At 40.9% G+C, this 24,542-nt stretch overlaps 1 protein-coding gene across 3 annotated transcripts; it reads right to left on the reverse strand.

Annotated features, from left to right (window-relative positions):
• Positions 1 to 674: 674 nt before the first annotated feature.
• On the reverse strand, positions 675 to 21,433 carry p2ry12 (purinergic receptor P2Y12). Of its 3 annotated transcripts, XM_056756696.1 has the most exons (4): positions 21,335 to 21,433; positions 19,545 to 20,583; positions 2,139 to 2,179; positions 1,754 to 1,973 (listed from the first exon to the last, which is right to left on the reverse strand). In XM_056756696.1, the coding sequence occupies exons 2-4, from the start codon at positions 20,568 to 20,570 to the stop codon at positions 1,889 to 1,891; spliced, it is 1,152 nt and encodes a 383-aa protein (XP_056612674.1). In that variant the 5' UTR covers positions 20,571 to 20,583; positions 21,335 to 21,433; the 3' UTR covers positions 1,754 to 1,888. The 3 variants fall into 3 exon arrangements, with proteins under 3 accessions (XP_056612676.1, XP_056612674.1, XP_056612673.1); XM_056756698.1 differs by lacking the exons at positions 19,545 to 20,583; positions 21,335 to 21,433 and adding an exon at positions 2,468 to 2,608 and having other exon boundaries at positions 675 to 1,973; XM_056756695.1 differs by lacking the exons at positions 1,754 to 1,973; positions 2,139 to 2,179 and adding an exon at positions 10,537 to 12,017.
• Between the last annotated feature and the right edge of the window lie 3,109 nt (positions 21,434 to 24,542).

A 24,542-nucleotide genomic window follows, 5' to 3' on the forward strand; every position in this document is an offset into this window, starting at 1 on the left:
CACAAACCTGAGGCTTGGAAGACGTTGGACCTTTCAACAGGACAATGATCCCAAGCATACCTCCAAGTCCACTAGAGCATGGTTGCAGATTAAAGGCTGGAACATTTTGAAGTGGCCATCGCAGTCACCAGACTTAAATCCGATTGAGAACCTCTGGTGGGACTTAAAGAAAGCAGTTGCAATGCGCAAGCCTAAGAATGTGACTGAACTGGAGGCTTTTGCCCATGATGAATGGACGAAGATACCCGTAGATCGCTGCAAGACACTTGTGTCAAGCTATGCTTCACGTTTAAAAGCTGTTATAACTGCAAAAGGATGTTGTACTAAGTACTAAGATTGAATGTCACTTGGGGGTAGAATAAAACTGATAATGATGTGAGCTCAGAAAAGACATTTGTGGTTATTTCATTATAAATGTTATGTTATATTTGTCTGACCTACACGTGCCTCTTTGATTTAATTGTAAGCAGGATGACTGAATGATCATAATCAATGTCAAACCGACCAAAACAATCAATTTCAGTGGGGGTTGAATAATTTTGAACACAACTGTAATAAGCATTACTTTCATATGTCATACAATGCAACAAGGGCTCTCGGGTGCACACGCTAATGGGTTTTCGATACAAGCTGTTCACAAACTGGCAATAAAAAAGTGATTTATACACAACAACTCTTATATATAGACCCTTTAAGATTAAATAAGCAGGTGTACAATGAAAAATATGCATTTGCATGTTATATATTACATTAATTCATTCATTACATTCATTGTTATATATTACATTTTTTCAGCTGTTTTAATGTGTTTGGTCATACACATTCATTTTATAATGTATTTATTTATAATTTCAGAAAAAAATAGTTTAGTCATATAAGACGCTTGAATAATTAAATGTTTTGTTTCACCCAATGTAAGTTTGCCATTTTGCTAGTAAGACCAGACACTTTTCCTGCCTTCTTGATCATAAACCCTCCAGTCTCTCATGCATTCGTTGAAGCCTTTCCTTTTGCATCAGACCCAGATTCAGATTCTTCTGTTGCATTCCATCCAGTGATTGCTCCAAAAACACCACCAACAACACCTAAGACTCCAAAAACACCAGCAGCGAGAGCAGTGGGTAGGCCCGCTACTGCTAACGATGCAGTTAGAGTTGGATATAGATTTAAAACAGACACAAGAGAAGGTATTAAAAAACTAATGCTGCCCACGGCACCTACTACTCCTCCTAAAAGCCCATTCATAATTTTGTTGTGAATTATTGTCTTCGCTTTTTCTTGTTGCACTTCTGGATGCACATTATCTTCTGTCATGTTCTTTACTTCCTCTTGAATCTGTTCCTCCAGTTTTTGAAGCATCTCACTGGTGTAGCGGCCGTTTTCTTTCACCAACTCATCGATGGTTTCCAGCAGTTTTTTCACCTGAACTCTGTTGCTCTTTTTCCCCCGCTTACGTTTATTCCAGTATTTGTTGTCGATGACGTGACAGCGACCTCCACATTTATCAACAAGCGCCTGTAGCTCTGAACAGCCCTTCATAAATTCTTTAATGGTTTTGCCCTCCAGTTGTTCTCCATGGGTAAATAAGATCACTGTGTGTTTCAAGACTCGTTTATCTTTCAGTGTGTTCAGGATGTTTTCCACCACCTCGTTTTCATGTTTCGTATATCTTCCGACCTTTAGAACGATGATAACGGCATCAACCGCCGGAGCACATTCAATCAGAGACTTCACAATCTCGGAGTTTGTCGTCTTCTCATCACGATCTGCATCAAACACACCAGGTGTGTCGATAACTGTGATCTTTTTTCCATAAACCTTCCTCTCTCCTCTTTGATAGTCAACTCTAGCATTCGATGCTGAAGCTTTAGTTGTAAATAAGTTTTCTCTAAGAACTGTATTCCCAGCGCTGCTTTTGCCATCTCCTGATTTGCCAAGAAGGACAATCCTTCTTTCTGCCACTGAGACACTGCCTGTTGGACAAAATAAATATTTGATTATTGGAGTCTGTAGGTTGTTTTTGAAACTTCCAAGAAAACAAAAAAAACATAAATGTGTTTTTAAAGGCCCCTAATCATTATGTTTGAAGTAGCTCTACTGTTTGGCCTTGTAAACACTGTGCAACAATCATAACTTACAGATACATCCCATGATCCTTGTCTGTTGATGATGTCAGGCTCTGTAAGGTAAGCAGAGTTGTCTTGAAATAATCATTATTAGATTTCTCCAACAACCAAATTGTTTCAATAACTGTACATATTTACAGCACATAAAAGATAGATGTAGCTCTTCAAAATACTTTACAAACTGTACAAATGCTCTCAATCTTACACTGTAACACAGGCTGCCATCTTCTAAACAGAATATATCAGTAAGTAAAGGGCATTTTTTACTAAAAACTAGAATGGTGACACTTTATAAGACAGTGATCATGTTATGGCCTGTTAATGCTCTAAAATGTACTCACATGCTGTTTTCCCTTCCTTTGTTCCTCAAAAACAATCAGAAGATATTGCGGATCACGTCAGCTTTTGCTTTCAGTTTTTGCATTTAACTTTCATTTTGCATTTTGCATGAGTGCCATCTGAGGGAGGATACACCGGTGTAAATAAAACCTGACACACACCTAAATTCTCCTCCCCCTTGACATCTGTTACAATATTTCAAATATATGTTTTATCTGTGCAGTCTAAATATCCCTTTATTAATGAATATTATGACTATTATAAATAATCAAACAGGCGTATAATTCCAGCGAGGAACACTGTGCTAAATGAACAACAACAAACCAAACCCTTAAAAAGTCACAGATACTTTATACGATCTGTATGAACTTGCAGCTTTTAACATGGTGACATCTACCACAGAAGACCACAGAGACAAATTGTCACAGTCACCAGCTGGAGTGCCCTCTCAAATCCCCTAGAGGGCACTCCCCTCATCACACGGACTGTCTTTGCACACTACATTTCCCATAACCACCAACCCATTAAGGACTATGTTAATGATTTTATATAGCTGGCTCATTTATCCAGGATGAAGGAGATCTCCCTAATGATATTTTTTCGGTGGGGACTATCTGAACCCCCTTAGTTTTAGTGCAAGCTCTATTTACGACCCTATAGTCCCACAAAGATCATGTAGCCGAAACGAACTACAGGAAAACGTCAACATTTATTCGCGGTCATGTCTGGAGCAAACTGTGCTCAATATATCAAGCTGGTCGCAGTATTGAGGTCTTTGTGAACGAGTTTCTTTGGCAAAGCCAATTTGGGCCTGTTGACGATGGGACATTAACGGAATGTTTTTGGTTTGGACTAGATCAACACATAAGTTTCAATTTACCTGAGGAAGACCCTAGCTGGACCCTGGTACAATTTAACTTTATCCTTCAGTTTTGTGGCTCGCGCCTTACAGTAGGGGAAAGCAAGAATATTTACAGACTCGCGATCCTCACCCTCGCGAGTCTGTGACAACACTGCACCTATTCCCGTGTCTGAGGCATCGGTCTGGAGTGTAAAGGGGCAGCCATAGTCGGGGGCGTATAACACCGGGGATGACGTCAGTGCCGTCTTCAACGCTTGGAATGCCCTCTCCGTCTCCTGGGTCCAGGTTACCTTCTCTGGCTGCCCCTTCCTGGTCAGATCGGTCAGGGGACTAGCTATAGAGGAAAAGTTAGGGATGAAACATCTGTAATAACCCGCCAGCCCCATAAAAGCTCGGACCTGGGTCTTGGTCCGTGGCTGTGTGGCATCCCTCACTGCCTCCACCTTCTTGCTCTGAGGTTGGATTAGTCCTCGTCCAACCTGATATCCCAGGTACTGAGCTTCGTCGAGCCCTAGGTGGCATTTACGTGGATTGGCTGTCAGTCCCGATTTCCGTAGGTCGGTTAGCACCCTCCGCAAGTGATCGAGGTGGTCTTCCCAGCTCTCCGAGTGGATGACCAGGTCGTCAATATAGGCCGCCGCATAGGCCTGATGGGGCCGTAAGAGGATATCCATCATCCTCTGGAAAGTAGCTGGGGCCCCATGCCGGATCTCATGTTTAATGATTCGGGTCTGCCCAGGCCGCTCGAAGAAGACGTCCTTAAACTGACTGACCAGGGTTCGGATATCCTGCTTCTGGATCGCTGCCAGTTGGTCGCCCATCGGGATTACGGCTAGTTCCATGTCTGCGAAGGCGGCCATCTGGGTTGGTGAGGCTATCCACCTTTTCAGCAGATTAATGTGATATAATTTTTCTTCTTTACGTCGTCCCGGCTGACGGACCCGGTAGTTGACCTGCCCTACCCTTTCCACGATGGTATATGGGCCGGCCCAGGAGGCCAGAAACTTGGATGTCGCTGTCGGGATGAGTACCATCACTCGGTCACCGGGCAGGAACTCTCTGGGTTGGGCGGGCCGATCATACAACCGTTTTTGGGCGCGCTGGGCGTCTGCGAGATGTTCCCTAACCAGGGGCATCACCCGGTCAATGCGGTCCTTCATCTGCCGTACGTGCTAGATAACGGTGCGATGAGGGGCCGGCTGTTGTTCCCACGCTTCCTTAGCGACATCTAGAAGACCCCTGGGTTGTCGTCCGAAGAGGAGCTCGAAGGGCGTGAAACCAGTGGAGGCCTGTGGTACCTCTCGAATCCCGAATAGCACGTACGGCAGCATCAGGTCCCAGTCACGCCCATCCTCTGCCACCACCCGGCGCAACATCCGTTTCAGTGTCTGGTTGAACCTTTCAACCAGGCCGTCCGTCTGAGGGTGGTAAATGGATGTGCGTAGCTGTTTCACCAGGAGCAAGTGGCAGAGGTCCGTCATCAGCCGGGACATGAAAGGGGTTCCCTGGTCAGTCAGGATCTCCGAGGGGATTCCCACCCGGCTGAAAAGGAGAACGAGCTCTTTGGCTATGGCTTTAGAGGTGGCCTTCCTCAGGGGAATTGCTTCTGGATACCGGGTTGCATAATCAACAATCACAAGAATGTGTTCATGTCCCCGGGCAGACTTAGGCAGCGGTCCCACCAGATCCATCCCTATGCGCTCGAAGGGCACCTCAATGATAGGTAAGGGGACAAGAGGGCTGGGGGGAGGTCGTTTTGGCGAAGTCTTCTGGCAGGTGGGACAGCTCCGACAAAACCTCCAGACGTCTCCATCTAGTCCAGGCCAGTGGAATCCATCCCGAATTCGTTGTATGGTGTTTTCCACACCAAGGTGTCCAGCCATGGGGCGAGTATGGGCCAGCTCTAAAATGGATTCCGTCTTTACCTTTGGAACCACCAGGAGCTCCTTTATCTCCCCCCGCCTCTGACTGACACAGTATAACAGACCGTTTTTTATAATGAAATATGGGATTGAATGTGGCCCCGGTATCCTAACCTCATTCTCAACGATGCGGACCTGATCCCAGCAGTTTCGCAATCGCTCGTCCTCACACTGTTCTTTTCCAAACGATTCGCCTCCATTGATCTGTTGAAAAAGGTCTGAGAATAGGTTAGGATGTCGACAGTCACCCTCGGGTTCGCTCCCTGTGGCCAGCCAGGCCCGACGTGGTGCCTGGATCCTCCGAGGGCGGTGTCTCCGGGGGCGGCCCCCTCGTCGGCCGACTGTAGAGAGGTGGCCAGTAGATCCTCAAACCCAGGCCAATCCCGACCCAGCAGGACCGGCACGGGTAGGTCGTTCACAATCCCTACATCCAGGGGCCATGACCCCTGGGTAGCAGCCACGGTAACACGACTCAACTCAACTCAACTTTAATTATATAGCGCTTTTTACAATTTTCATTGTTACAAAGCAGCTGTACATGAGACACATTTAATACAAGTATGAATTCTAAAGCAGCCCCCCCGGCCAGGCAGATAGTGCAAAACAATATGCAAACGGTGGTGAGGAACCCAAAACTCCCATCGAGAAAAAAAACCTCAGGGGAACCCAGGCCCAACCAGGGGATTCCAGTTCCCCTCTGGCAAAAGCTGCTGCCTCTGCACAAGCTCAACAGTGCTTGCACAACAAGGCTTAGTAAAAATATAAAAATTAAGGATTAAAGATTATCATTAAAAATATAATAGCATTTGAAATGTTGTAGGAAAAACAAAGTTGTCGCGTCCTTTATCCAGCTCTATCCTCTTAGCACTTGTCAGGTCACTGCTTCCCATTCTCAGCTCTGCCATCAGGTCTGGGCATGAACTGCATCCTGCGGTAACCTTGGAACAAAGAGACAAGACTGGCTGAGAGTAGAGTACTGTTCTGCACTTTTTGATGCAACAAGTACATCATTTGTTGTTGGATGTGTTCCTGGTTCCGGTTGATCTAAATAATGCAGCCTAAATCCTCTGAGGATTAATATTATGGAGGTGTAGTGTATGCAAGATTAAAAAGATTACTCTTTAGTCTAGATTTAAACTGACAGAGTGTGTCTGCCTCCAGGACCGTGCAGGGAAGAATATTCCAAAGTTTAGGCGCTAGATAAGAAAAGGATCTACCACCTGCACTTGATTTTGAAATTCTAGGTATTACCAACTGACAGGACCCCTTAGAGCGTAATGTACGTGGAGGTCTGTAATACAATAGAAGTTCATTCAAATACTGCGGCGCTAGACCATGTAGGGCTTTATAGGTAATAAGCAAGATCTTAAAGTTAATGCGATGCTTTATAGGTAACCAGTGCAAGGTTGACAGAACCGGGGTTATATGCTCATACTTTTTTGTACGAGTAAGAACTCGAGCTGCCGCGTTTTGAACCAGTTGCAGTTTTTGTAATAGGCCCGCAGGGCAACCACCTAGAAGTGCATTACAGTAATCTAGTCTTGATGTCATGAATGCATGAATTAATTTCTCTGCATCTGACAGTGACAGCATATGATGTAATTTAGATATATTCTTAAAATGGAAAAATGCAATTTTACAGGTGTTTGCGACATGGCTTTCAAATGAGAGAGTACTGTCGAATACACCGGCAATATTCTTAGCTGATGACGAGGATTTTATGGAGCATCCGTCAATCGTTAAGCAGTATTCTTGGTTGTTACGCATAGCAGTTTTCGGTCCAGTAAGTAACACTTCTGTTTTGTCCGAGTTTAGTAGTAAAAAATTGTTACTCATCCACATTTTTAAGTCAACTATGCAATCCTTTATTCGATGAAACTGCTGGGTTTCATGAGGCATCGAGGAAATATAAAGTTGAGTATCATCAGCATAACAGTGAAAGCTAATTCCGTGTCGCTTTATTATATCTCCTAGAGGTAGCATGTATAATGCGAAGAGCAGGGGTCCCAAGACTGAGCCCTGTGGTACACCGTACTGGACTTGTGATTTGCGGGACACCTCATTGTTTATTGCTACAAATTGAAAACGGTCGGATAAATAAGACTTAAACCATTTCAATGCTATTCCGTTAATGCTGACGTAATTTTCGAGTCTATGTAGAAGTATGCTGTGGTCAATGGTGTCAAATGCAGCACTGAGGTCTAGCAGCACCAATAACGAAATACAGCCACGGTCAGACGCTAAAAGCAGATCATTTGTAACTCTGATCAAAGCAGTCTCTGTACTGTGACATGCTCGAAATCCAGACTGGAATTCATCATTAATGTCATTCCTTTGGAGGAAGGAGCATAATTGAGTTGAAACTACTTTTTCCAGAACTTTAGATATAAAAGGTAAATTCGATATAGGCCTGTAATTCCCTAGTTCTTTAGGGTCGAGTTTGGTTTTTTTTAAAAGGGGCCTTATAACAGCCACCTTAAATGCTTTAGGCACATGTCCTAATGTCAGAGATGAGTTAATAATACTAAGAAGAGGATCTATAATTTCTGGGAGCATTTCTTTCAGTAGTTTTGTAGGTATAGGGTCTAGCATGCATGTTGATGATTTAGATGATCTAATGATTTTAGACAGTTCATCGTGATCTACTGTATAAAATAATTGCAATTTCTCCTTATGGGTGCTGTAGTTAGTTTGTTCAGCGGATTTCACTACAGGTTGCATTGTTATAATTTTTTCTCTTATATCTTGGATTTTACTCGTGAAGTAGTTCATAAATTCATCACTGTTATGCTGATAATCAGAATCTGACGTCGATGACGACTTATTTTTTGTTAATTTAGCCACGGTGTTAAATAAGAACCTAGGGTTGTGATGGTTTTCCTCTATTAGTGTTGAAAAGTAGGCGGATCTAGACGTTTTTATTGCATTCCTGTAATTTCGAGTACTATCCTTCCATGCTATACGAAATACCTCTAAATTCGTTTTCTTAAAGTTGCGCTCCATTTTCCGGGACGCTTTTTTTAGAGTCTGAGTGTGTTCATTATACCACGGTGTTGGGCTGCTATTTTTAATTTTCTTTAAACGCAGAGGAGCAACTGTGTATAATATTTCCGAGAAAGTAGAGTTAAAATTTTCAATAGTAGTGTCAAAATCGTCAACGTTTTTACTATGCTAGATATTTTAGACAATTCAGGCAGATTATCGAGAAACGCATCTTTGGTAGTTGAAGTAATCGTTCTACCATATTTGTAACAAGGAGTTTGATTTGCAGCCGTAGGCCATTGAAGCAAACATAATATCAGATAATGATCCGAAATATCTTCACTCTGCTGAACGATTTTAACATCGTCCACATTTATACCATAAGAAAGTATTAAATCTAAAGTATGATTACGAAGGTGAGTGGGTCCTGACACATGTTGACTAACGCCCATGGAGTTAAGAATGTCTTTGAAAGCCAGTCCCAAGGCATCTGTATCATTGTCTACATGGATATTAAAGTCACCGACGACAAGGACTCTATCTGCGGCCAGTACTAGTTCTGATAAGAACCCACCAAAATCTTTAATAAAATCTGTGTGGTGCCCTGGAGGCCTATATACAATAGCTAGAATAAATTTTAAAAATGTTTTGTCCTTAGTATTAGCTGTCGATACGTGAAGTACCATGACTTCAAAGGAATTGTATTTAAAATTAGACTTCTGAGAGGTAATAAAAGAATTCTTGTAAAGTGCAGCGACACCTCCCCCTCTACCTTTTAGACGAGGCTCGTGTTTATAGTAATAATCATGGGGAACGGATTCATTAAGAGTAATAAAATCATCTGGCTTTAGCCATGTTTCTGTCAAACAAAGCATGTCTATTTTATGATCGGTTATCAAATCGTTAACAAAAAGTGCTTTATTTGAGAGAGATCTAACATTAAGTAATCAGAGTCGTAACAGTTGATTATCTGTATTTTGTTCATGTTTGATTTGTTTAACGTTTATTAAATTACTTTCAAGAGGTCTGTGCAATATCTTATGTTTGCTAATCCGGGGGACAGACACAGTCTCTATTTTATGTTGTTTGTAAGAAGGGATTATTACATTTTGTATATTTTGTGTATTCTGTAACGCGAGACGGCAAGCAGACAGTTGGTTAAGCCATTCTGTCTCCTTCCTGACCTGGGCCATAGGTAGTCAGACTTTAGCATTATTAAGACTGTGTGCCAAATTTCTAGAGAGGAGGGAAACCCCATCCCAGGAGGGATGGAGACCATCTCGTTTCAACAGGTCAGGTCTGCCCTCAAAACTCTTCCAGTTATTTATAAAATCTATATTATTCTGCAGGCACCACTCATACAACCAGCCATTTAGTGATGATAATCTGCTATAAATCTCATCACCACGGTAAGCAGTAAGGGGGCCAGAGAATATTACAGTGTCTGACATCGTTTTTGCGAGCTCACACACCTCTTTAATATTATCTTTAGTGATCTCCGATTGACGGAGTCTAACATCATTTGTGCCGACATGAATAACAATCTTACTGTATTTACGATTAGCCTTAGCCAGCACATTTAAATTTGACTTGATGTCAGGCGCTCTGGCTCCCGGTAAACATTTGACTATGGTGGCTGGTGTCTCTATATTAACGTTCCAGACAATAGAATCACCGATCACTAGGGCACTTTCAGCAGGTTTCTCAGTCGGTGCGTCACTGAGCGGGGCAAACCTGTTCGAGACTTTAATCGGAACGGTTGAGTGATGTTTTGTCCTGCGACTATGCCGTCTCACCGTCACAAAGTTTCCCAGCTGCAGGGGATTTTCAACCGGAACCGAGCTGTGTGCGCTAACATTGCTCGCATCCGAAGTGTTTTCTACAGTCCTAACACTCTTACTATCCTCAAATATAGATTGGATGCGAGACTCTAATTCTAAGATCTTCACCGTCAGCCTAACTACTTCCCTGCATTTATCACATGTAAAACCCTCGCCGCTGACAGAGAAGGCTAAGCTAAACATATGACATGATGTGCAAGTAACAACAATAGGAATAGAAGCCATAACTCACCGGGTATGAAGTGCAATCCTAACTTACCAAGGTTGCTTGATGAGTCTTAGTATATAAGCTTAAAAAGAGAAACAGTTTGCACAAAAGACAAATAGGGGGAGATGATATTCCACACTGTAAACAGAAGGCAAGCTAACACGCTAATATGCTAGCGGCGTTACGCTTCAATTAATATAGATTTAGAAAATAAAGTTATAAATAATTCGGCAACGACAATGATAGGTAACTATAGTAAAATACACTAATATTTAGACCAGGAACAAATGTGATGTGAAGCAAGTGTCAGAGGATACAAACTAGCCGCCGGCAGCAATGCAATCAGGTGTGCAATCCGACGACGAGCGGGGAATTCCCGTGTGTCCCCGTGGATGCAGGTAACTGGAACTGTTAACTTACCACCCGTACACGGTGCCACAACGTCGGGCCGCGCCAGGGTGATGGCACTGCCGGAGTCCAGAGTCGCTGTAACGGCTCGCCCGTTTACTCTGACCAGTCGTTGAGGGGCTCCAGGTTGGGCCAGTTGATGGATAGCACAACCGGCCATCCAGGCGCGTGGTGCTGGAGATCCCGGCTCCGTGGGCATGGGCTCATCCACCAGTGAGGGGGCCGCGGGTCTGTTACCTGGTCGGGAGGTGCCCTCCGATGGTCGCCAGGCCGGGTTTACCCGCCGGGGCCCCAGAACCACTCTCTCTCCAGCATCGCGGTTTGCCGATGCCTCTGCCAGCTCCACCGCCTCAATCAGTTCCCTCAACGTAGTGGGTCCCCGCATGCTGACACTGGTGCGGTATCTGCGTGGTAGCGCCCTCAAGAGGCGGTCCATCACCACCCGTTCGGCTACCTGGGCGACCGTGGGTCCGTCCGTGAGAAGCCAGAGCTCTCCAAGACGTGAGAGTTGAGCTGCTTGTATCCGAACAGGGGTGTTCTCATCGTACGTCCATTTTGAAAACAACTGGGCTGCGCTGATAGATGACAACCCCATCCTGGCCAGGATCTCGGCTTTTAAGGCATCATAATCCTGGTTAGCAGTCGTGGGGAGGGCGTAGTAAGCCCGCTGAGCTTCTCCGGTTAGAAAAGGGGCAAGAATCCTCACCCACTCCGACTTCTCCCAGGCCTCCCGGGTGGCGATGACCTCAAAAGTATGGAGGTAAGCTTCCACCTCATCCTGGTCCGTCAGCTTTGTCAGCAGGGAATGTGCTGTTACCCGTGGGTCTGGTAGAGAAACCCTTGCCGCAATCGTCTCCCGCATCTGATCCATGGCTAGATCTGCCCGGTTCTGCCTTTGCGTCATCTGTTGTTGACGAACCGTGATTTCGGCGAGCCGTCTGATGATCTCTTCCATTTTATACCAGCCAGTGGCAGGAAGGGAGAGAGAGGGTCTGAGAAGAAAAAAATACCTGCCAAAAAATGGTGTCGTTACTCTCCATAAAAAAAAATATATGCCAGGATTCTACACCAGATGTGACGGGTGGAGAGACGACACACACACAACAAGCAGTTTTCTTAACCCCGGCAGGGTAATTTATTAGAAGTGAAATATGGAGTGCTCGGTGCAAGGTCCGGTGGTTAGTGGATGCCAGGCGTGGGAGTGCTAGTTCTGGGAATGCTTCTTCCAGTTCCGCGTGATCTCCGTGCCCAAATGCTAATCCGTCCACCGTGCAAACGTGTCTTCAAAGTGGGTTCCCGTGAGAGCTGCCGATCGTCAATCATCCGAGCCTGGGGAACAGAAGACATCAATGTTAGCTGTGGCTTGCATGGGAGTATAAGCTCACCGTGTCTTCTGTTCTGCTGGCTTTTATGCTCCTTTAATTGTTGCCTTGACGATCAGCAGCTGTGTCTCATCTGTTTCCCTGGCGACGCTGATTGCGCAAGGGGTGACTCGCCACAGTGTTGCACTGCATTTATGAGCATTCTTGTATTGGAGTATTGTGTTTTGACCTTGGACTGTATCTCTTGTTTTGGAACCTCTGCTGCCTGGCAAAATAGGCAAAATATGTCTGCTGTAAGCCTGTGACTATGACGTTACATAAAAAAGGTAGATTAGGAATTTGAAATGAAGACCATTATTAATCTTGAGGCCTGTTAAGTAGTTTGCATCTCTGAATCTTACCTTTTAACATTTTTACTGTTAGCCATTGGCCATGTTATTTTTTCCTTCTTACATCTCACTACACAGTCAACCATCTCCGTGCTGATATTCACGCATGGTTTCTGTTAAGCGACAGCCTGCCGTGTGTCTGAAAGTTGGCTGGAATTTCATAATCCCTGTCTATCCTCATTTGATTGGTCAACCTTTTGACATTGATTAGCGCTAGCCGCTGCTTCAGCTGCACATAGCTGGGCAAAGAAATCATGAAAACAGCTAGTAACAAGTGGGCAAAAAAGCGTTTGTTTTAATATGAACGTCTTTCTTGGTTAGGCTATCGATACTGGAGTGGAGGACTACTCAAATCAACTTTGTTTAAATAGTGCTTTTTACAATTTCATTGTTACAAAGCAGCTGTACATGAGATACATTGATTACAAGTAAAACAACTAAAGTCATATACCTGTAAAAACAAGAAAAGGTAAAAACACAAAAGACAGACATACAAATGCTCCACACACACTATATGCATACATACTTACACACATTGACATAGACCCACACACGCAAACACACTCGCACACACGCACAGTGAAAGCACACATTTGAGATAAAGAGGAGGGAACCACAGGTCAAATATTAAATGGACTATAAATTCTTATATGCAATATTAATTATGTCTAGCTTCTGAACAGGCAAATAGTGCAAAACAGTATGCAAACGGATGGCTTGGCGGCCATGACTGCTGTAGATGCTGGCTTGGCGCCCATGACGGCTGGAGATGCTGGCTTGGCGGTCATGTGGTGAGCTGGTTCTTGGTTGCCCCCTCTCGAAAAACTATTCAGGAGTGTAAATATTCTTGCTTTCCCGAACTGTAAGGCGTGAGCCACAAAACTGAAGGATAAAGTTAAATTGTACCAGGGTCCAGCTAGGGTCTTCCTCAGGTAAATTGAAACTTATGTGATGATCTAGTCCAAACCAAAAACATTCCGTTAATGTCCCATCGTCAACAGGCCAGTCAAAACTCCAATAGAGAAAAAAAAAAACTCAGGAGAACCCAGGCCCAACCAGTCTACATCATTTGATGTTGGATGTGTTCCTGGTTCCGGTTGTTCTAAATAATGCAGCCTAAATCCTCTGAGGATTAATATTATGGAAGTGTAGTGTATGCAAGATTGAAAAGATGCATCTTAAGTCTAGATTTAAACTGACAGAGTGTGTCTGCCTCCCGAACAGTGCAGGGAAGAATATTCCAAAGTTTAGGCGCTAGATAAGAAAAGGATCTACTACCTGCACTTGATTTTGAAATTCTAGGTATTACCAACTGACAGGACGCCTGAAAGCGTAATGCACATGGAGGACAGGAATGCAATAGAAGTTCATTCAAATACTGCGGCACAAGACCATGTAGGGCTTTATAGGTAATAAGCAAGATCTTAAAGTTAATGCAATGCTTTATAGGTAACCAGTGCAAGGTTGACAGAACCGGGGTTATATGCTCATACTTTTTTGTACGTGTAAGAACTCGAGCTGCCACGTCTTGAACCAGTTGGAGTTTTTGTAATGGGCCTGCAGGGCAACCACCTAAACCGTCATAACAGTAATCTAGTCTTGATGTCATGAAAAAATTAATTAATTTCTCTGCATCTGACAGTGACATCATATGACGTAGTTTAGATATATTCTTAAGATGGAAAAATGCAATTTTACAGGTGTTGGCGACATGGCTCTAAAATGACAGATTACTATCGAATACAACGCCAAGATTCTTAGCTGATGACGAGGATTTCATGGAGCATCCGTCAATAGTTATGCAGTATTCTTGGTTGTTACGCATAGCAGTTTTCGGTCCAGTAAGTAACACTTCTGTTTTGTCAGAGTTCAGTAGTAAAAAATTGTTACTCATCCAGTTTTTTAAATCAACTATGCATTTCTTCATTCAATGGAACTGCTGTGTTTCATGAGGCTTCGAGGAAATATAAAGTTGAGTATCATCAGCATAACAGTGAAATCTAATTCCGAGTTGCTTTATTATATCTCCTAGAGGTAGCATGTATGTAGGCCCTAAGAATGAGCCCTGTGTACACCGTACTGGACTTGCGATTTGCGGGACACCTCCTTGGTAATTGCTACAACGGTTGGATAAATAAGACGGTCGGATAAAATAAGACTTAAACCATTTCAATGCTATTCCGTTAATGCCGACGTAATTTTCGAGTCTATGTAGGAGTATGCTATGGTCAATGGTGTCAAATGCAGCACTAAGGTCTAGCTGCAGCAATAACAAAATACAGCCACAGTCAGACGCAAAAAGCAGATAATTTGTTACTCTGATCAAAGCAGTCTCTGAACTGTGACATGCTCGAAATCCAGACTGGAATTCTTCATTAATGTGATTCCTTTGGAGGAAGGAGCATAATTGAGTTGAAACTACTTAGATATAAAAGGTCAATTTGATAAAGGCCTGTAATTCCCTAGTTCTCTAGGGTTGAGTTTGGGTTTTTTGACAAGGGGCCTTATAACAGCCACCTTAAATGCTTTAGGCACATGTCCTAATGTCAGAGATTAGTTAATAATACTAAGAAGAGGATCTATAATTTCTGGGAGCATCTCTTTCAGTTGTTTTTTAGGTCTAGCATGCATGTTGTTGATTTTGATGATCTAATGATTTTAGAGAGTTCATCGTGATCTACGGTAGAAAATAATTGCAATTTCTCCTTAGGGGTGCTGTAGTCAGTTTGTTCAGCGGATTTCACTACAGGTTGCATTGTTATAATTTTTTCTCTAATATTTTGGATTTTACTTGTGAAGTAGTTCATAAATTCATCACTGTTAGGCTGATAATCAGAATCTAAAGTTGCTGACGACTTATTTTTTGTTAATTTAGCCACGGTGTTAAATAAAAACCTAGGGATGTGATAAAAGACCAATAAAAAGACCAACAAAAGCTCGTTTCATATACCCAAAATGAATTATATCGCACGGTTAACCACTATCTTTATAAGAGCCAGCTGTTATTCCCGAAGCACTGGCCATGGTAGAGCTGGTATCAGAGCAACCACGACTGCTGACAGCCTGAAGCTCACACCTCCGACAACGTCTTAAAAAATTCTCAAAGAGAAGTTATGTTTATAGATAAATCAGCCATTTGAGGTCTAAACAACTACATTCTCGTCTAAAAGACTCTTAAACCGAACATGAGTGATATTTATTTAAAAAAATTAGCTGTAAGTTTTTTGGAACGACGCTCTCATGTCGACATTAAACTAATATTGAGATGTTTAAGTTACCGAACTAAATGACTCACACAAGTCAGAAATTTCAGAAATGTTGACCAAAAAGGATGTTTTTAATCAAAAAGCTGTAAATTATAACTACGTGGGCATAACGTTACAGACTAGCTATCCAAAGCTAATGAAGCTAGATTGTAACGTTACTTTTTAAACCCAATGCGAACAGGCTAATTTTGCATACATTTTTTTGATGTACAGTTAGAGTTTTATATATTAAAAACTCTGAAACATACCTTTTTTTTCTCAGAATAACAGCTGTCTTCGCTTGTTCCTGAGGTGGATAAAATGCCCGCGAAGGCAGAGTTTGTCTGAGGCGTGGAGGAGTGGGAGGGGTTTACTCTCTCAACTGTCACTCAATTGTACCCGACTGGTAACTCAAAAAAACGACCCAACATTGAGAAAATAACCCAACAAAATGACCCAACAGGCTCAACGCAGCTGAGCATTTAAACAGCAATTTACAGCTTTTTAAGCATTTAAACTTCCTTTTTAGTCAGACATTTCAAAGGGAAATATTGACCAAAAAGGATGTGTGAGTCATTTAGTTCAGTAACTTACGCAAATTGATATTAGTTTAAGGTCGACACGAGAGAGCGTCGTGTCAAAAAGCAAACATCCAGCTCATATTTTTTATAAATACCACTAATGTTCGGTGACGGAACTTAGTTTTAAGAGCATTTTAGACAAGAATACGTGATTTTTATAAAAACATAACGCCTCTTTGAGATTTTGTTAAGACGCTATCGGAGGTGTGAGCTTCAGGCTGTCACAGTCATGGGTCAGCGCTGAGAGCAGCTCTACCTTGGCCAGTGCTTCGGGAATAGCCGCTGGCTCTAATAAAGTTAGTGGTTATCCGTTCGATATAATTAATTTTGGGTATATGAGACGAACAATTGTTTGTCTTTTTATTCTTCTACGTATTCCTGAGTGTGTCGAATTAGTTAAGAGTTGTGTTTACGTTTATAATATATCTTTTAAGACTGTATTTCACTTTCTGTACTAGATCCCACTCTTCTCCCATCTTTCTATTCAGGAGAAAGAAGACTGGAACTTCGATGTCCTGATAACAAGCTTAAAGGTAAACTTTATTTAGGTAAAATGTTAATGTACTTCTTTATATGTTTATTATAATCCACTGTGCTCTGGGTAGGCCAGTTTCTTTACATTCTTCTCTGGTCTCTTTTCTTCTCTCTTTTTCTCTTAATAGATGAACAAATTGATAAAGAAACCCTCCAGCTGGACATCCACTTCCAAAAGTGCACGCCACACTGTTGTCTACAAACTTCCAGGAAAAGAATCCTCTTCTGTAAGACTGACCGTGGATATGTCAGGTTAAGCAGTACTGGAACCGAAAGAACTAAAGCTTTTTAAAAAAAAAGTAGTTTATATGAAGAGGAAAGTTCTTGGACTAATACATTCCTTGCAAATGTCAACCAATACCATGAACAAAGTTTTTACCAAAGGTTTAACTGTACTAACTGCACCTCATCTACATTTGATGGTTCAATTACCTGTGTGAGGTCTCTCTTCAATTTAAGATATTATTGCTTCAGGTTTGTACATATTAGTTAACAGAAATCCAACAAAGTTTGTTGCCTCCCGAATATGGTGTCCTTTTTTCACATCCATAACGCTTGTTTATTTCCTTTCTTTAAAATAGAAAACTTCTCTTAGTGTTTTTGTCACATCCATAATGCTGGAATTGCCCTAAAGCATTTTACTCGTGCAACTTTGTTAATTGTATTTTGTAAATAGTTATGAGTTTCGAAGTGGAAAGTTGTCAAACTATTTATATTTTCTTTTGCTACTTTATGTATATGTTAAAATCTAAACTTATGTAATTTATTTTTTAATATGTGTAAACATAAATTGCATCGAAGTGTTTTATATGCCGTTTTATTGTTCATTGATTTGTTCAAGTTTGTATGAATTCCTTTTGTCTTGCATTTCGATCCTTAATAAAACTTCAACTTTTGATTCTTACTAGTGCCTCAAGTAATTCTTTGATTTTATTATTATTATTTTCAAACATTTTGAGTTTGTTTTAAACTAGCAATGTAATAGTTCATGGTAAATAAAACAACCCAGCATGTTGGGTCAAAGATTTAACCCAAATGGCTGGGTTAAAATAACCCCAATGCTGGGTTTGTTTTAACCCAGCCTTTTTTTAGAGTGTAGCTAAATAATTTTTGATAATTTTTGTCAGTGGCCAAAAAAAGTTTTTAACATAGTTTTTTTACCATTTTCATAAAAATTAAATGATTTGTCATGGTTCCACTATCATGTCATTTTTTATTCCTGTCTCGAGTGGAGCCATGGCATTGCCTGATGGTTTTATGTGGGAAAGACATGGTTCTTTCTCGTGTCTTGTCATTGTTCCCTACATCTCGTTCCTCGTCAGCCTCTCCTTTTTGCTAATCCCCAGCACCTGTTCCTCGTTATGATGCTGTGTTTGTTCCCTTTAAAACACCCTCGTGTTCATTGTCCTGTGCTCGTTCATTGTAAGCTGTATGGTTTCCCTCGTTTGTGTTTAAAGATATTCATGGTCTCGTCTCGTCTCGTCTCGTCTCGTCTCGTCTCGTCTCGTCTCGTCTCGTCTCGTCTCGTCTCGTCTCGTCTGGCCTTGTTCCTGTTTCCCTTGTCTAGTAAGTGTTAGTTAGTGTTCGTTCCAAGTGTTTGTTTTCTTAGTTTATTGAGTCCGTGTCTTTGAGTTCTGTTAAAGTTATTTCAGTATTGTTTTCCCCATTGTGGGTTTTGTTTTGCCTTTTTGTATAGTCTTGTTCTGTCTAATAAAAACCCTTGTTACCCCCTACGTCTGAGTGTGCCTGCAATTGGGTTCTCCTGCCATGTCTTCCCTGAAGAACCATGACATGATTATTACAATAAACGATACGTTCAAGTGTAATTCAAAATAATTTCTTTGAGAATTTCAGGGTATTTGTCATGCAACATTTAAACGATATTTTAAGAAACACTTAACTGATCCGCTTTCTCTCCTGGGCTGAACTTTCTGAAATGTGTGCTTGAGCATGAGGGTCAGGTGATATTGTTGTGGAAGGGGGGGGGTGGACTTGCTATTAGATTTACATGTATGCATTTGGCAGACGCTTTTATCCAAAGCGACTTGCAATACAATATACTGTAAAAATTTGTTTCTGAATCTGACACTGGCATTGTTAGAACCATGCTCTAACCACTGAGCTATAGAAAAGTAATAAATAGTTTTTTGAAAAATATGGCTTGTCTGATTATTATTATTTTGTGATTATATGTGTATGCATAAATAGGCTGCTGTTATAGGGCTACAGTATATCCTGCATAAAAAACCTTAGATGTTCTTGAGATTTGTTCAGTCAGTTAGTAAAATCATTGAAATTCTGATACACCAAAGACCCAACGTTTTAATATTACAACATTTCTCTAAAAACCTACAAAAATAAATAACATTTTAAATCTACAGCAATATATAAAAGGTTTCACATATTTCAGTCTTTCATGATAGTTTATCTTTGAATTGGCAAAATTGTCATTTTGTTTTAGATCCTTGCAATGCATTTATCAGTTCTTGAATGCATCAAAGTGAAGCTTCATTCAGTGTGATATGTTAATGATTTCAAATGAAATTCAATTATTTATAACATCATTGATATTTTTATTGGTAGAACATTTTTTGGTGTTACATAAAAAATGTACAGAGGCTGCATTAATTTTAATGATGCTGTCAAACCCTGTGAAATATGCATTTGCAGATAATAATGTAATTCTTGCTAGTCGAGGAAAGCCCTCTGTCATGGCCTCATGTTCTACGAGAGTGTTCATAAAAGCACAGGGAAAAAAGTTCCTCCATCACATCTGTGTACTGACCGTGTCTGTGTCGAGATCTCTGCAGCATCCACGCGACAGACAGACGATGTTCAACAGAGAGCTCCTGAATGACTTGCAGAGGAAGAAGTAGATGAGTGGATCCAGCACAGAATTGAGGGAGGAAAGCCACAGCGTGCTCTCCTTCAACTGAAAGAACAACAACTTCTGCACGCAGTTAAAGAGCGTTCCTTGTGTCTGGCTGATGGTGTACGGTACTCGGGCAAAATGAAAGGGTACAAAGCAAACGAAGAAGACCGCCAACACAAGGAAGACATTTGCCTGTATGCTGACTTTCTTATGCTGTCCAGTCTGTGTCGCGTGTCCAGCTCGTGTTCGGGCATAAGACTTGTAGAGCTCTTTCGAGATGAGCGCGTAACATATTATCACGGTCACAAGGTTTCCCCAGAAGATCACCTGGCAAATATGGTTGACCACCTCATGCCACCGCAGTCCCATCTGTGTCTTCAGATCACTGCACTTGAAGCGAGCCGACTTGTTTGGAAGACTAGTCAGAATGACGTTTGGCAGGCAAATAGTCACGAGGGTCGTCCATATGGCGCCTGCGAGGAGCTTTCTGTGCAGCAGGCGTCTAGCGTTGGTGCCAACAAAAGGCCACATGGTCTTTCTGCAGCGATCCACACTGATTAGGCCAAAGAACAAAATGCTGATGTACATGGTGAGGTAGAAGAGCACGGATGACACGCGACAGACAAAGACACGCATTCCGACCGATGCAATGTTTGAGTCGGCGAAGATCTTAAAGGGGAAGGTGAGCGTCATTATGATATCGGCCACAACGATGTTCTTCAAGTAGATGATGAAGTGAGATTTGCTGGGGATTCTGAGGAAAACCCATGCTGCCAGGCCATTCAGCGACAGGCCCAGGATGAAGAGAATGGAGTAGAGAATGGGAAACACTGTCGTCTTTAGAGCACTTTCACGGGAACAGGGATCCGATGTGTGATTTCGACCGCTCAGGTTGGAATTAGTGTCCGTGACCTCGGCCAGTGCTGTTGTCAACTCCATGGATAACCCAGTTCTGTTTACAATATAAACATCAGAGACATGAAATACACGCTGTGTTGTAAATCCTATTCTTCTCCTCATGTCGATTCCGCCATGTACAGTATGTACGGTACAAAAGTGTGCACAAAGCACTGCATTCTTTTTTTTTTATTCTTAGTCATTATTTTTCACAAAAATAGTACACGTCAATAGAATACAAATCCAAGATAAACTAGGTTAACGATAACTTTAAAAAGAAAACAGTAATTTAACAGTATCTTTTCGTATTTTTTTGTATACAGATTTTCCATATAAAATGTAAAAAAAATCAATTTAACAGATTTTTTTAGATTATTATTGTCTTTTTGAAATGCGGTGAACAAAATGTAAAATGCCCAAAAAGAACGTAAATTTAAAAGGAAAACTGAAAACATTTCAGTAATAAAACCCGTTATTTTACAGGTTATTTCTGTCGCTCCAGATGACATATTTTGTATGCATTTATCCTTGTTTCATGTTAATGTCATTCATGTTAATCATGGTGCATTAACTCATGTTAACAGTGACAAATTATGTGTTAGTAAATGCTGAAAGATACATGACGTAACATTAAGATTGTTAGTTCAGGTTAGCTAATTCATTGAAAAATTAATCTTATTGTTGATCGTTACTGATATTTTTAACTAAGACAGAATATGTTAAACTTGATTAATGACAGCATCAGCTATTAATACTACAACTGTGTGTTAAGACAGATAATACGCAAAACATTGCACTAAACTTACCATATACTACGACTCCCGGATAGAATGTATTTAGTTTTTCAGAATATACCTTCTGATGGGCTAGTTCACTCTTGTGACTTTTCTAAAAGGAAATGTTCCTTCTGCTTTTTGCATCCTGCCATACAGACTCATGGAGTCAACACTACTTAACTGAAATCTTAACACCTTACATTCTGTCCACAGTCTTTATGCTGATCTAAGTTAAAACAACAACACATAAATTTACACAGACTAGGTTGATTTAACCCAATGATTGGTGTTGTGTTGTCCATATTTGCCCAACAAGGGATTGAAACAGCCCAGAGTGTATTGAATGACTTTGAAATAAAATTGCCATAATGATATGACTCAGAATAATTTTTTGAAATTTCTCGAGAATCGTGACTTTTAGGTGTTGAAAGTGTAAAGTGAAGTGTTTAACCTGCTTGTAGTTTATAAGGATATTGCCAGTGTCATATTGAATGACATGATCTTAAAACTGTATCAGAGCAAATGCACTGATAAATTCTGATCCTCTTTCAACCATAATTCAGCAGACAGTGAAAGTACATATCAGCTGACCAAAAATACTCACCGAAATCAGTCTGATTATAATTGGCTTGATTTATAAAAATAGTAGCACAGGTCTATGCTTGAGACACATTTATTTGAGCCTTTTTGTAAAGAAAACTCTGTAAAAAGCTGACTTTATTTACATACATACAAACAATCATAGCCCGTTAGCTGAGGTAGCTCACATTTATCTGAGGCTACCTGAGCTTTCCAGCTTCCCAAAAGTAGCAAACTAACTTGTTCAAAAGTTGGCATTATGTGTACCTCTCCGGCAACATCAAATGCCTTATCTTTATCCTGGTCGGGTTTCTTCTTTTTGCATTTCTCTGCTTCAGGGGCATAAGTACGTTTCGATGACATTGTAATTAGTGTCAACTGTTATTCTCATCACTTCAGTGTAAGGTGAGCGGCTGTCAATCATCCCGTCAGACCTGTCAGTAGACGTCACTTACCACGTGACAGCCCAGCCCAAAGGTGATTTTGACTTGATTACAGCATGAACACTTACATGCTTTGCAAATGAATGCATGCAATACATGCAAATACGGCTCTGGTGATGTAGCAGGTTTTCTGTTGAATGTTTTTCTCATTTACTAAATAAACGAACAGAAGACTTGGCATTCAAGAGACCTAAACAGTATTAGAGAAAAATCCAAATCAGTAAACTGTTGACAAAGCACCGGCTGGGTCTTGTGTTGTTGGGCAACATCTTTCCTCATTTCTGCCATACTTCCTAAAACCATTGCAGAGATTTACATCTCACTCACAACATAACGGGGATAAAAAATATGTTTACCATAAAAAGGTCAACTTTTATTAATAGTAACAATTCCCCTTCTCTCTATTGCTTTGTGCGATTGTTGTGTGCACCAGTGTTGTTTCATACCTTTTTTATAGCAATTTCATAGTACATCAGTGGTTCATTAAAGTTTTAGAGACTGGACAAAAGGTTATTTTAGTTTACTAAAATTAAATCTTGGAAAACGTTTTGTTCATTGAAATCAAATAGAATATTGACCTTAAGTGAAAAATCGAAATGTTGCCTCAAAAATAAACTGAAGCGCTAAAATTATAATATATTTTTTTTTGTTTTAACTAAAATAAAAATGAATTAATCTTATATAGCAACATAAAATAAATAATTATAAAATGACAAAAGCATATACCAAAATTGCAACAACTTTAACTAACAACACTAACAATAAAAGCTAATTTAAAACACAAATTAAACTGAATAAAACTAAAATCCAAAACAATACAGCAATAACTTAGCTGGACAATAATTTAGGATCATGTTTTATTGCTATTTTATTCATCTAGTGCAGGAAAACCAAAGAATCACAGGTGATTGTAACCAATCCTCTTGGTTGCTAGGGTGTTGCTATGTGGCTACTAAGGTGTTTGCAAGTACATTCCTAGAGGATGATTTCAAGGTTTGAATATTCAAAAATTTAAAACGAACAGCACACGAGATATAGGCCAAAAATGTTATATAAAATGATTGTCCAGACACCACAAAAACATTTTCGGGATCAAGGTTAGATTGTTATAAAAGAAGGTTCCACTGTATTCTCTCTGATCCTTGTATCTCATCAGCACTCAACTACCACAATACTCATGAGGTAGTATTAACATATGAAAATACTGCAGACTCATGAGAAGGCTGGAAAATCTGCCCAGACAGGAAAAGAAAGAATGCTCGTTGTGTTTTCCACAGACCTCGAGACACTGAAAGAAGGCCTGAATGCGCTGACTTAATGACACTTTCAGTTTTATTTACCTCAGGTCAAATCAAACTTTTTCATCATCTCACAGCAGGGTTGACATAAACAAAGATTTTGGGAAGATGTGATTTAGGTGGACTGAAGGGTTTAACTGGTTAAGATTCTTCCGGAGTCTTGTGAAATGCCTCTTATGAGTGAAAGTTTACTGGCACAAAGAGAGCTCTATGTTTGTTCAGTCTAAAGTTTCTCCGGCTGCAGAAATGTTGGCAGCTCGTTCGCTCTATGAAAAGATTGATTTTCCATCTGTGTTTTTCTTTGTTGAACACATTTGTTTGAGTGCTGGCCGGGTCTGTAGGGATAAGATCTGATCATTGCTAGACTAGGTGTTCCAGACCATACACTAGGGTTTGGTGTGTTTGAGGCTAAATAAATCTCCCTTCTGTTTCAATTCTATATGTGTTCATGAGGGCAGCTATAAGGTCCCAAACATGCTTCAATATTAGGATTTTTTTTGTTGAATATTAGAGTGACAGGAAGCAACATCCGTTTGCGTTATTTATCCCAGTTTCAGAAGAAGCTGATACACACTCCAGTGTGCCACACATCTGAAGGAATTTAAAGACACTGACACTGAGAGTGTTGACCCATGCCTGTGAATAACGACATGCATTCTGTTACTTAAATGCACTGCGAGTCGTTTTGGATGAAAGCGTCAGACGTCTGAAAATCATCATTTGAATTAAGCAAAACTTGATAATTATTTTCGTTTGGATGTGCACGTAGTATTTTACCTCACTTGCTGTAGAATAGCTCAAGTCAAGTCTGCTGTCAAGTCTATAACTTAGATCTCACCATGAACTCAAGCGTTTCTTTTCAAATTGACCCAAATCTACAATCATTTTACACATCAGGCAGCAAAACAAAATAAAGTT

The sequence above is a fragment of the Triplophysa dalaica genome, chromosome 9, assembly GCF_015846415.1.
Source record: "Triplophysa dalaica isolate WHDGS20190420 chromosome 9, ASM1584641v1, whole genome shotgun sequence".
NCBI lineage: Eukaryota > Metazoa > Chordata > Actinopteri > Cypriniformes > Nemacheilidae > Triplophysa > Triplophysa dalaica.

What these genes read in the sequence shown, in the direction of transcription:
- p2ry12 (XM_056756695.1), bottom strand. Translation starts at nt 20,570, where the DNA reads ATGGAGTTGACAACAGCACTGGCCGAGGTCACGGACACTAATTCCAAC. An exon ending in GAGATCTCGACACAGACACG is followed by an intron (nt 12,018 to 19,544) that starts GTCAGTACACAG and finishes TCTGTTCCCCAG; the next exon opens with GCTCGGATGATTGACGATCG.